This window comes from Neophocaena asiaeorientalis, unplaced genomic scaffold, assembly GCF_003031525.2.
Source record: "Neophocaena asiaeorientalis asiaeorientalis breed wild unplaced genomic scaffold, Neophocaena_asiaeorientalis_V1.1 scaffold291, whole genome shotgun sequence".
In the NCBI taxonomy this organism is placed as follows: Eukaryota; Metazoa; Chordata; class Mammalia; order Artiodactyla; family Phocoenidae; genus Neophocaena; species Neophocaena asiaeorientalis.
The window spans coordinates 1,679,981-1,693,164 of record NW_020172735.1 but is presented as its reverse complement, the minus strand read 5'-3'; the positions used below and the strand labels follow the sequence as shown (position 1 = coordinate 1,693,164).

General features: G+C 35.1%; 1 protein-coding gene across 1 annotated transcript in view; it reads left to right on the top strand.

Annotated features, from left to right (window-relative positions):
* The window catches only part of WDR64 (WD repeat domain 64), a 148,152-nt gene that overhangs the window by 29,945 nt on the left and 105,023 nt on the right, over positions 1 to 13,184 (top strand). Inside the window, exons 5-7 of the mRNA XM_024740483.1 lie at positions 199 to 309; positions 2,766 to 2,980; positions 5,988 to 6,122. Of these exons, the coding sequence (XP_024596251.1) occupies positions 199 to 309; positions 2,766 to 2,980; positions 5,988 to 6,122 (461 nt within the window). The remainder of the gene's footprint in view (positions 1 to 198; positions 310 to 2,765; positions 2,981 to 5,987; positions 6,123 to 13,184) is intronic.

The window sequence follows — 13,184 nt, the reverse complement described above, 5'->3', positions numbered from 1 at the left end:
GAGGGTGAAAGGGAAAAAGATGGAAACCTCTTCTCAGGACATTGAAGAAGAGACCTTGTGTGGCTCCTCTGCAAATAAGGGGGCAAAATGGGGCTTTTAATGTAAGTAATCTGCTCTTTTAGTAGCCACCATTGTGTGATAAAACAAAACACAATATACTCCAAAACACAACATGCCAATCCTATGCTTTTCTATCAGGATACCTCCTGGATTACAGGTTGTGATTACCTCTCTCAGCTGAAACGAATTGTTGCTACTACTGAAAGGACCATTATTGTCTGGGATTATAAAGCTCAAGGGAGCAGCCAGGTACTGTGCCAAGAGATACTCAAAGAAATTGGATTGTCTTTTCCATACTGGGAGGAAATGAACAACACACTTTCTCTATTGAACATCAGTTTCCTCATATATAAAATGAGGGAGTTTAACTAAGATAATCAAGTCCAGCATCAATATTCTGTGAGTCTTAATTAAAAGGGAACATTCTTCCATTTAGTGTATGTTTAATTTGTTTTGTTTTTGAGAGAGAATGATTAGTTCCTTTCTTCTTTTATACCTTTCTCTGAATCCACGTATTATCTTTTTGGTTATACTCATGTTAATCAGTTCAAAGCCTTTCTCTTCAGTCCAGCTTCATTTGGCAAGAAAACTACTAAAATCAAATGCCTAATCCTGGCAAAAAATCAAATGGGCAGATGTTAATGTTAATCCCCTCAGTTAGTGATACGTTACCACTTAACCAATTTACAATATTTATTGAGCATCTGTAGACATATAGAAGTAATGAACATGTTCCCTACACTCAAACAAAACTCAATCTTGAAGATTCTCACAAACAAACATAATATATAATATAATGGTACAGCAAATTATACAGTAAAAAAGAACAGGTACTCAGGGAGAGGGGAGATCACTAAGCATTGGGGTTATTAAAAAAACACCCTCAGGAAGCAGGCTGACTTTGAAGGACATGTAGGATTAACAAATAATTTAACCTTCCTCTGTGCCATACTAGTCTCAGTAAAATAGTAAACTTCCTATTCTTGTCTACAATATTGGCCAACTAATGATACTAAGGTGATTTTAAAGAAGGCAGCTGTTTGCTTAATGTATTTTATTATGTGATGTGTCACTATCTCATGTCGTATAGTTTGATTACAACTTCTTTTCCTTCCCGCTCTCTCCTGTTTTCACTCTTGCTTTTCAATCTCATAGAAGCCTCCAGTTCATTGAAAGCATCTTTTTCCACTCTTCAGTACCCCTGCTTCTTCCCTCCTTCCCTTCTCACATTACCCCCTGGATGGATCATCTCTTAAATCTCTGTCCTTCAAAACTTGAATCTCGGATAGATGCTATAGCCCTTCTTTGCTCCTTTGCAGTGGCTAAGCACTGCTAGAGAAAAACTCAGAGCCACACTATTTGTCATCACTACAAATTCAGGGTCTGCACACTCACCTGAGCACTCAGGGGCATTTATCAATCTCTTTCTGATTCTTGCCAACTCACTTTCCCACTCCTGGCAAGTATTCCAAAATTCCATTATTCTTCTCAAGCCCTTTCCCTTTCGACAGGTGAACTTCTTCCTGCTTCTGAGAATACTGAGTCTGAAAGGCTTGTCCTCTTTCAAATTCCAGCCCTCCACCTACAGCTTTAACTAACAATACAACACTACTTCCTTTCTTTCTTCCTTCCTCTCTCTAAAGACAAAATATCTGACACTCCCTGTATCTGACACCCCCCCATCCCCTCCTGCCTTGTCCAGGACAAGACTCCATAGCCTTTTCCCTTTCTATCTTTTTTGACATTAATCTCTTCTCCTAGGATCCTTCTTTTCAACCTCTTCTGAATCTTCCTCTCAACCAATTCAGGTCCTAGATCCAAGGTCACCCTCCCTGACCATGGGACCCAAAATGACCTCTTAAGTCACTCTTTATCACAACGCTCTGGCTTATGTTTTTAAGTGCACATCCCATTATCTGGAATTATCTGTTTAATTCATCTGTCACACCCGACTAGGACAGTAGCTCCACAAAGTCAGAAATTTTTGTTCATCACCATAAGCCCATGCCTAGAATGGTTCTTGCCACGTTGTAGGTGCTCAATAAATATTTGTTGAAAGACTGAATGAACCTCTAAATATGCTCAAGTCTCACTTATTCTGCAGGAAACAAAACAAATTTAAAATTTTTAAAATACTTTTTTCTTCTCCTTAGGTAGAAATTAAGATCCAGGAAAACAATGGCCATATAGCTTAGTGAACCCAGTTCAATAGTATAGAGTCAGCTTGATAAATGCTTGCTGAGTATTTCTGGATAAATGTAGATGTTAGGATATTTTTCTCCTTGTAAAGTAATTGGGACTTTGATATTAGATTTTCCTATTTACCATCCATTTTAATTTCAATGGTCTTTTAACACTTGAACTCTTTAATGCTTCCTGTTAATATTGCCTTACGAATTCAAGAAAGGAATGTTCACAGTAATACATTAGAAAATCTCATTATTTATTGAGCTAGAGACAGGTACCTCACACTTTTCCCCACAAAACACCCAAAAGCACAATGTTGGGCTCACAGTGAGAAGTTCATTCGTTAACTTCTACTTAGTTAACTTTGTTTCTTTCAAGTTCCTTTAACAGTGGGAATATCTAAAATGAGAAACATCGGAAAGTAAAATCTTATCAGATAATAAGAGCAATATTTAAATTTAATATTTAGATATTTAGAGCAACACGATAACTTATTAAAAGTGTTCTTCTGTTTCTAGGAAAACTATTTTGTCATAAAACCTATGGATCATTGCCTCCTCTGTGTGTGTGTAGTGTCTCTGCCTGACCAGCTCTGCCAAGATGACATCCTCTTGGGGGACGATGGTGGTTTTGTGAGCAAATTCACAGTAAATAGTGATGACTTTGGACTCAAGCAGGCAAAATCCAAAAAAAAATTACAATATCAGGTGTTAGACTCAAAGAACTTTAAAAGGTAAGGGTATTACGGGAAAATCCAATTGTTTTAATATAGACATTGTTCAAGTATTTATGTAGTGAAAATAATATGCCAGACCCCATGGTAGAGATTTTAAATACAAAGCTGAAAAAGAAATGTTTTTTACCTCAAGGAACTTCCGGTATAATAGGGAAGACAGACAGGAAAATTAGCAACTGAAATTCCTATCTTAAGTGCTACTGACTGAAAATCTATAGGTACTTGAATGAATTCAGTGAAAAATTAAATCATGAATAAAATATAAAAGACATGCATGGCTGTTTACTAGTACTTAAATATGGAAGACAATTCTAAACATAAAAGCAATGGATACAGAATTCAAAGAAAAAGTTTGATAGATTTGACTATACACATCAAAAGATAACATTTTGAAAGTAAATAACAAACTGGGATAAATATCTATAACAAATATGACAGACAGTTGGTTAATAATCTTTAATAGGTTTTAGAACTCAATTAAAAAACAATAATTTCTCAAGATAAAAGCTGACAAAGACGATGAACAGATAATTCACACACATGCCCACACAGCAGTCAATAAACATTTCAAACTGATCATCAGGCAAGGATGCTAAGAACAGTTTCCAACTGATGAGGTTATGGGTGATTTCTATTGTCTGCTTTATAATTGTAGTGTTTTTGAAGTTTTTAGAGTAAGGCATATATTACTTTTATTAGCAGAAATACAAGTTTTATACTAAATACAACCTTTTTATTAATCAAAGAAGTACAACTTATAATCATATACAACTTCTCACATAAAATTAGAACAGATTAAAAATGGGTATGATGTTGTGAGATGGGCATCCTCGCATACAGCTGGTGGTGAAAGTATAAAAAATTGCCCTTCTAGAAAGCAATTTGGGCAGATGCATCAGGTGTCTTAATAAACATTTATACATTGAGACCTGTGATCTCCATGTGTTTAAGAATATAAGTATGATTATCACAGCATTATTTCTAATAATAAAATATCTAGTGTCCAACAATAGGGGAATGATTAATTTTAATAAGTAATCATTTAAATAAATAATTCAGGTATTATATAAATGTGAGATACAATATAAATTCTATAAATATAATTACATATTTTATAAATATGTCCATACATGTGTAATACATTTATATGTAAATTTCATTTTTTGTCAGAGTCCTAAAAAATATTTAAGGCATTAAGGGTACTCAGTAAATCATAGTATAACCATATTAGAGAATGCCATGCATCTCCATTAAATTATATTTTGAAAGATATTTAATAATATGGAAAATGTTCATAATATAATATTAAGTAAAAAACTTTTTATTTTTTTATGTACATTGAATCCAGTTTTATTTATGTATATGTGTCAGTATGTATATGTGTCTATTTGTATGTCTGCGTATTTCTACTTAGAAAGAAAAATATTGAATGTAAATATCCCAAAATGTTAATGATGATTCTCTTTGGAACTTCAGAGAAGTGATTTTTCTTTTCTTCTCTATGGTTTTCTGCTTTCTAAATTTTGTACAAACAAAATTTTCCTTTTAGAATAAGAAAAAAACTTTGAAAAATACAGGATTATATTTTGTTATTAATATAGCAAATATTTTATTCCAGAGATAGAATATGTAATTCGAAGCTCATTACATCTATTGCTACAACGGAATTAAGACTAGCCCATTGCTGAAACCCTAAGAATGACACAATGATTATCTGGCTCCATTTTCCATCCTTCATATATTAGCAGTATTACTTAGTTCCACCAAAGTATTAAACTCTGATGGGGGAGTTTCCCAGTATGTGATGTGCTGCTCTATTTACTATCAAGCACTTTATTCCAATTATGATAGGCTCTTAGAAGAGATGCTGAGACATGAATCTTCTCTTTACTGAGATGTGCATCACCTGTCAGAAAATTCCATGGCCTGTTTTCCATCTCTGCTTCCATTAGACAGATATGTTAGAAATGGGATTGGGGGAATTTGAGGAATGTGAGTACAGTTAAATGAATGCTAATTCATACTGGTTCTTTTGTAGATGATTTAATCATGCAGCTGATCATTATATACATGACAAATTATTTGAGACTAAAGTGTATATGTATATAAGCTGAGTGTTGAAGCAAAACATTGTAGAAATTAAAGAAAGAACTAGCCAGTATCCAGAGTTCAAAATTTAACACAATCTGGCATGGAAAAAAGAAATCTCCCCTGACTCCCACTCTGTTTAATCCAATATTGTCAAACTTTCCTGCCTTGAGTTATAAATATGTCTATTTCTCAACTACAATCTAAGGAACTTGGTGATAAGGATTTTACCTTAATCATCTTTATGTCCTTGATACCTGGGATACAATAAGTGCTCAATAAGTGTTTGTGGATGAGGAAACAAATACACTATAAAATATGAGTAAATAAAATACCATGAAGATGGCTTCTTCCAGGTTAAGACAAGAAGAATTTTATGGCAGTTTTGGCCTCTAGTGCTAAACCTCTCCCTCAAATGTCCTGTGTACTGATGAGCAAGCCTTTGACAAAGACTTTGAAGGCTGTCTGAGCCTCAGCTTTACCAGTGATCTGGGATTATAAACTGCCTAGTTCTTCAGTTTTGAATGTATTCATGGGAAATATGAAAATGAATTGACTCATACAAGATAAAAAAACAGTATAAAACACAGTCCTCCATTTGCACGATCAGAACTTTTTCAGTAGGGTAAGGATGATCATGTCAATATTAGACTGGGTTTCTTCTAGATTATTCCTCTAATTCTGAATCTATAGCTCAAACTCTGATGATAAACTTTTATTTTTTCATTTAAAATATGATGACGATCATACAGTTGAACAATTGAAAGTATAATGCATAGGATAGTGTTACACATGTAGGCTTTACCACAGCTCAGAGCTGCGATTTGGTTAAAGTAAAAGTGAAATACCAAAGAGAAATTCAACATGATGTGTTTGTGAGTCTAACATAACCTCCTTTTTTTCTTGTAATTCTCAGTGTTAAAAGGAAGCTACATAATGACTGGGTTATGAAAATTAGATACATTTCAGCCCTAAATTGCTTTGGATCCTGCTCTGCAGACAGTGTTCATTCATTAGTTTTGGAATCCTTGAAGAGACTTGAGGATAATTTGTAAGTACAATTGTTTATATACATAAACATTCTGTGACTTTCAGGTGTTTTCCTGAAACGCATGGCAGCCTTGGAGCTTTTAAACTAGTTTTTAGACATATCAGATGTTAAGTATTCCATTTGTTCAACAAGATTAATTAGATTTTCAGGAGGAAGTTGAAGTTACTCATGCAAATCTGAACATGATGTGTCCTCCTAGAAGCAGTTTTGCTCCTTTGTTTTTTATTGCTATATTCTATTAAAGTAAATCAATATTAAAGTAAATCAATATAGTTCTATTGGTAAAACTTTATACTTTAAAAATCATTCTTACAGGTCAATGGACTAGTCAATGGCCTGTATCTGTAGAACAACCATCATGTTCTATGTGTAATAAATACACCAAATGGCTTTCTTATAGACAGATGAGTTTGAATAGTGTGTAGTCTTATTTTCTACCTAGTTAAGTATTTATTAATAGTTATACTGATATATAGCAAGGGTATACGAATATATAGTAACTATAAAACAGCTGTTATATTTTTTTAAGAGAGATACATTCTACAGCATGGATAAAACTCAAAAACATTATGCTAAGTGACAGAAGCCAGACACAAAAGACTGCATATTGAATAATCCCATTTGTAGGAAATGCCCAGAAAAGAAAAGTTTATAGAAATAGGAAGTAGATTAGTGGATGCCTGGGGCTGGTGATGGGAGCAAGGACCCCAAGTTGGCACAAGGGAGCTCTCTGGGGTTAGGGAAGGCTAAAAAAGAAGGAAATCATATCAACAGATGCAGAAAAAGCACTTGACAAAATCCAGCACCCATTCCTGATAAAAACTCTCAATCTAGACACAGACATTATACCAGTTACAGGAAAACAACTCAAAATGGATCATAGACCCAAAGATAAAATACAAAGCTGTAAAACTGGAAGAAAATCTAGATGATATTGGGTTTGGCAATGACTTTTAAGATACCACTCTATGAGAGAAATCATTGATAAACTGGACTTCGTTCAAATTAAAAACTCTGCTCTGAAAAAGACACTGTCAAGAGAACAAAAAGACAAGCCATAGACTAGGAGAAAATATTTGCAAAACACATATCTGATAAAGGGCAGTCATCGAAAATATACAAACAACTCTTAAAACTCAACACTAAAACAAACAACCTGATTAAAAAATGGGCAAAAGATCTGAGCAGACACATCACCAAAGAAGGTATACAGATGGCAATAAGTATATGAAAAGATGTTTCACGTTCTACATCATTAGAGAAGTGGAAACTAAAATCACAATGAGATATCATTACACACCTACTAGAATGTCCAAAATCCAAAACGCTGACAACCTCAAATGCTGGCAAGAATGTGGAACAATAGGAACTCTCATTCAGTGCTGGTGGGAATGCAAAATGGGTGCAGCCACCTTGGAAGACAGTTTGGCAGTTTCTCACAAAACTAAATATACTTGCCATATGATCCAGCACTAAAAAGCACTAAAAAGAAATAAGCTATCCATGAAAAGTCATAAATGCATATTATGAAATAAAAGAAGCCAATCTGAAAAGGTTACATACTGCATGGTTCTAACTATATGACATTCTGGAAAAGGCAAAACTGTGGATAGGCAATTAAAAATCAGTGATTGCTGGGATGCAGGGGGAGGGAGGGTTGAATAGGCAGGGCGCAGAGGATTTTTAGGGCCTTGAAAATACTCTGTATGATACTATGATGGTGGACACATGTCATTATACATTTGTCCAAACCCACAGAATGTACAGCACCAAGAGTGAACCCTAATGTAAACTGTGGACTTTGTGCGATTATTATGTGTCAAGGTGTAGGTTCATCATTTCTAACAAATGTACCACTCTGGTGAGAGATGTAGATAATGGGGGAAGCTATGCATGTGTGGGAGGGCAGGAGCATATGGAAAATCTCTGTAATTTCCACTCAATTTTTCTGTGAACCTAAAACTGCTTTTAAAAAATTGTCTATTAAAAAAATGCACTGAGCCACAAATTAGAATCTGATTTGCTGCAACAAGAAGCGAAAGGTCTTCTTTAAACTTTGTTTTAAGGATGAAACTGGAGGGCATTATGCTAAGTGAAATAAACCAGACAGAGAAAGACAAATACTGCATGGTATCACTTATATGTGAAATCCAAAAAAAAGTAGAACTCATAGAAACAAAGTGTAGAACAGTCGTCACCAGGGAAAGGGTTCCCTTTCCATAGGGAAAGGTTCATAAAAGTTTGGTAAACTTTCATAGAGGTTTCTATAAAACCTATAAAATGTCTGAGGATCTAATGTAAAATGTAGTGACTATAGTTAACACTGTATTGTATAATTGAACTTTGCTAAGAAAGTAGAATGTAAATGTTCACACCAAAAAAAAAAAAAAAAAAAACGTGAGATGATGAATGTGTTGATTAACTCAGGGGAATCCTTTCACAATGTGTATATATATCAACTCATGTTATACAGTTTCAACATCTTACAATTATATGTCAAAACTGAAAAAATGAGATAAAATACAACAAAACACTATGGGTAAAAACTTAAAACTGCAAAACCCTTACCTAGTGATTCAATTCCATTCTTAAAACTTACTTTCTCAATTGTAATCATTTTCTTCTGAATTTGTTTTTCTGTTTAAAGAATCAGTGAGTTGAAATGAGACAGTCTTGCTTTCTTTTTCTCTTTGCATTTAGGGTACAACTTTAAAAAGTTCTGGGAAAAATGGTGGAGAGACAAATATGACCCCCTAACAAAACACAAGTGATAGATACCTCCTAGGCCCTCTTGAAGTTTTAGTGAAACTCACAAAAAAATGGAAAACAAAAGATAGCCTTTGCGCATACAGAGCTAGACTTTCTTTAAATTCCAAGGCTTTTAATTTAAGCAATGGAATAACAGAATTAGAAATTTAATGAAAGATGAGAATATCACAGTCAGTCAGATGACTGACTACCTTAAGTTTTCCTGGAAGCTGTAGTCTTCAGGAAAAACACATATTTCCCCTTACGTAGAAAAAGCTGAAAATGTTTATCTTGGTGTAAAACATATTACAGTGAGAGATGATTTAAAAACTTTCTTCAGTACCTTAAAAACAATTTCATTTCATGACACCACATCTGACACCACAAATATCATTTCTATGTTTTTGTGACATAATTAACTAGCTAGTGATTATACTCTGGCATTTTAAAGGAATACATTTCTGAAACATTTAATTAAGAACTAGATGCCACCTTATTTCCAATTTGATTTTATACTATGTTGGCAAGTCATGATACATTCATAATCATAAAGAAACATTGTGAAAAAAAAAAAGAAACATTGTGAAAATATATACAAATATAATATGTCCTCGTGGTGGTATAGAAAAAATATATTCTGCTTCAACATCCAGAGAAAGGATTTTTATTTGCAAGATATACAAACCTACAACCATGATTTCCACAGAACAAATATTACCAGTACACTTACCAGGGTAATTCTAAGTTTATACGGCAACCAGAAAGCTGTATAAGGTAACGTAGTTCAGCCTTTAATCCAGAACTGTATCAATTATTCAACAAATATTTACTAAGTCAGAATGTGTTAAGAACTGTGGACAATACAAATATGTTTAAGTCGTGACCCCTGTCTTAAAATGCTTAAAATCTAAGTGGGAAGACAAGAAATATAGACATAAAATCAGCAGTATGGTGCAGCCAGCTCATGTCTGGAATTTGGCCGACTTACTGTTAAACTCTGCCATGATTAAAATAAGCTCACAAATCAATTATATTGAAAACAAAGGCAGTAAATACTCAAAACTCATTACTTCTTATTTATTTTACTACATTTTACTATTACCTATGTTCTTGAGGGTTTTATGTCCTGAAGAACACAGTGCTATATAATGGTGTGCAACTCTGTATCTTTTCCTAACTCCACGTTAAGAGATGTCCCTTTGCTGGTTTGAAATCAGCCATGAGAGAAATATTTATACCATGGAAAACAGCAAATGTTGTAAAGCAATGGCACACTCCCATCTCTACTTTCCCAGCTCAATGAATGTTAAACATTTATCAGCACACTACTACCTAGGATAATTTGCGTTGCAAAGAAGAGCAAGTTAAAGGCTAGTTGACTGGTTTAGGATTATAGGCATAATAGGAGTTCAGAAAGGGAAGTGCTAAATAATGGTCCTCCAGCAAACCCATAGAGATAAGAACCAGAAGTCTTATATAGGGGACTATGTAAAGCAACTTGCCAGTGATTTCATTACACAAGAAAGTTTAAAGCAAACACAATAAACGTGCCTAGGTGGCTTTTGGATGAATGAAGTGGCTTTTTTTATCCTTCTTAAAGACTGTCTTTACATTGGTATGTTTAGTTGCCTATTGTCAATTAATATTACAAAATAGAAATCAGAAATTGATCTGCACAATATTGACAGGCGCTAAGTTCCAGCATCCTTCTCTCAGACCTCCACATCTCACCATATCAGCTTTTGAATACTCCAACTCGCACTATACCGACTCAATGATGTTGCTGAGATGTCTCTGATACGTTTATCTCTCAGTAGATTGAATTTTATCAGCCCTTTCCTTGACTTTCTTCCCTTCCTACCTGCCTGGATCCCAAGTTAATCATCTGAGTTTGTATCTCACCAGCATTCTTCCTTGATTTATACTCCTATCTGTCCAATGTATCGATCAGCAAAATCCCAACCCTCTTGCTCAGCAGAGCCCTTAGCCCAGTCTCCCAATCCTTTTACATACCTTTGATTAACCCCCTCTTATTCCTCTCAGTGACTATTCCAAACTTCAACTCCTTTCACCCTCCACCGATGTCCTGTCCTTCTATATGATCAAAAAAAAAAAAAAAAAAAAAAAAACCCTGTGGCCTCAGGAGTAATTCCCCAACACCCCAGATCTTTTCAGAATTTTCTATATCCACACCCAGACTTAAGTCTTTTCTTTCTGTTTCAGAGGTTGGTAACACACCTTCCATTGGTGACCCTGCACTTAACTTCTTCTCCAGGATCTTGCTACCTCAGTTTCTCCCACTCTCTCATTTTCAACCTAAAATGCTCAAGTCTCTTGTGATCTGAATAACGCTTTTCTTGACCTTTAGTGTCCTTTGATCTATCATACTACACCTATTCTGGAAAGAGTACTCTGCATTCACTATCCCCACTATCTTGACGTTACTCATTCCCTCTAAAATCCTCTCTCATATAGCCACCCGGCTACTACTCTATGGAAAAGACTCTCAAATTGGCCAATAATGTCTACATTGTCAGACCAAAGGAAATTAAACTTGGAGCATTCAGCATTACTGATCTCACCCATCCTAAAACTCTATTCTCTTGGCTTTTGGGAAGCCAGAGTTTTCTCCCGGTATCTTACTGTCTGACCTTTTCCCTTGTGATTCCTCTTTTTGTGTCTGCTCTTTTTGCAGTGGTATTCTCCAGAGTTTTGTCCTTAGCCAACCTTACTTGTCACTTTCTACTCAATTCTTGGGTTATGTTCCTCTTCTCCAACATATTAATACCTGTATACTAATGAAAACCCAAGCTATCTTGAATGTTGGACTTACGTATACCTACTCACTATGTCCACCTGGATATCTCATAACCCCTTAAATTTCACTTCACTTCCCCCACTTTTTAATCTATGCCTTTTATAGAATTTAAAAATTTTCTTGGTGGCACCATGATGCATCAAATCATCTAGGCAGAAATTTAGCAACCCCACATGACTCCTTTTTCCCTCAACCCCTAAAAATCATCAGTCACCAGTTTGTCTATATTGCCTTAAAACTTCTTGTTGAATCTATTTTATATTCTGTATCTCTATTGTCCTAGGCTGTTCTCTCCAACTACCCTCTTGTGCCAATACTCTTCCAAACTATTCTTGTAAGGATGATATCCAACCATCTCAATGTCCTCCACACTTCTCCATCACCTGCCACAGCACTCCCATTATCTGGTTCCTGTTAACCTCTCCACTTCATCCACTTCACTGCTCTTTACTACCTTGTTCTTAGGTTCCTGTTATCCTGTTACTCTGAACTTCTTGCTGATCCCTGGATACTGCATGTTGGGACTTTGTACATGTTCAGTGCCTGAAATACTCTCTCCACTCTTCCTCTTAGTTCTTCTACCTCAACCTCCATAATCCTGTGGGGTTTTTTTCTTTTTTTGAAAAGAGGGAAGTTTTTTATTTCTAAAATTGTTTCCAGTTTTTTGAGGTATAACTGACCCCATAAATCCTTTAAGGATCAAGTGATACCAACTCTAGGAAATTTTCCTGACCTCTCCCAGCAACCTCTTCCCCAGCTGGGTTAGGTACCCTTTTCATGCTTCAGTCTTTGTACTTATTGCATTTTAATTATGTTTAAGGATGTGTCTTTCCAAGACACTAAGCTTGTTGAGTTTTTGTGTATTCAACATTCTCTTTCTGATAGTCCTATAATTTGAACAAAACTGCATAGATGACTCCAGAAGAAGCTCTAGAGCAGGAGGCTGAATATTCACTTTTTTTTTTTTTTTTTTTTTTTTTTAGCAAATACTTATTGGTTAGTTACTTTATTTAAAGCACTGTATTACGTGTTGGAAATTTAAAGATGCATAAGACTAGGTCTTTGCTCTCATGTCTAATGAGGGAGAAAGGAAATAGATTCCGAGAGAGGGTGATAAGTGTTATGATATCGATTTAAGAGAGTTGTATGGGAGCAGAAGAGAGTTCTCAGAGCATCTTAAGGTAGGATGGGAGTGTGGATAAAAATTGAGGTAAGCTTCCTGAAAAGGAGTGTCATGCATACTGAGTTTTGAAGAACTGGTAAGAGTTAGCCAGGTAAAGCAGTTGCAGGAGAGTAGAGTTGATAAATAGTCACATTAAAGAAATGACACTTATAAAGGCACAGAAGTGAAAAAGAAGATGGTGAATTCTAGAAACTGTAAGTGGTTCAATATGATCGGAACAGAGAGAAAGAGTTGGGAAAGATGAGACTGGATAAGCGAAACATGAAGAGACCTGCATACCATGATAAAAAGTTGGAATTTTAACCTGATGGCT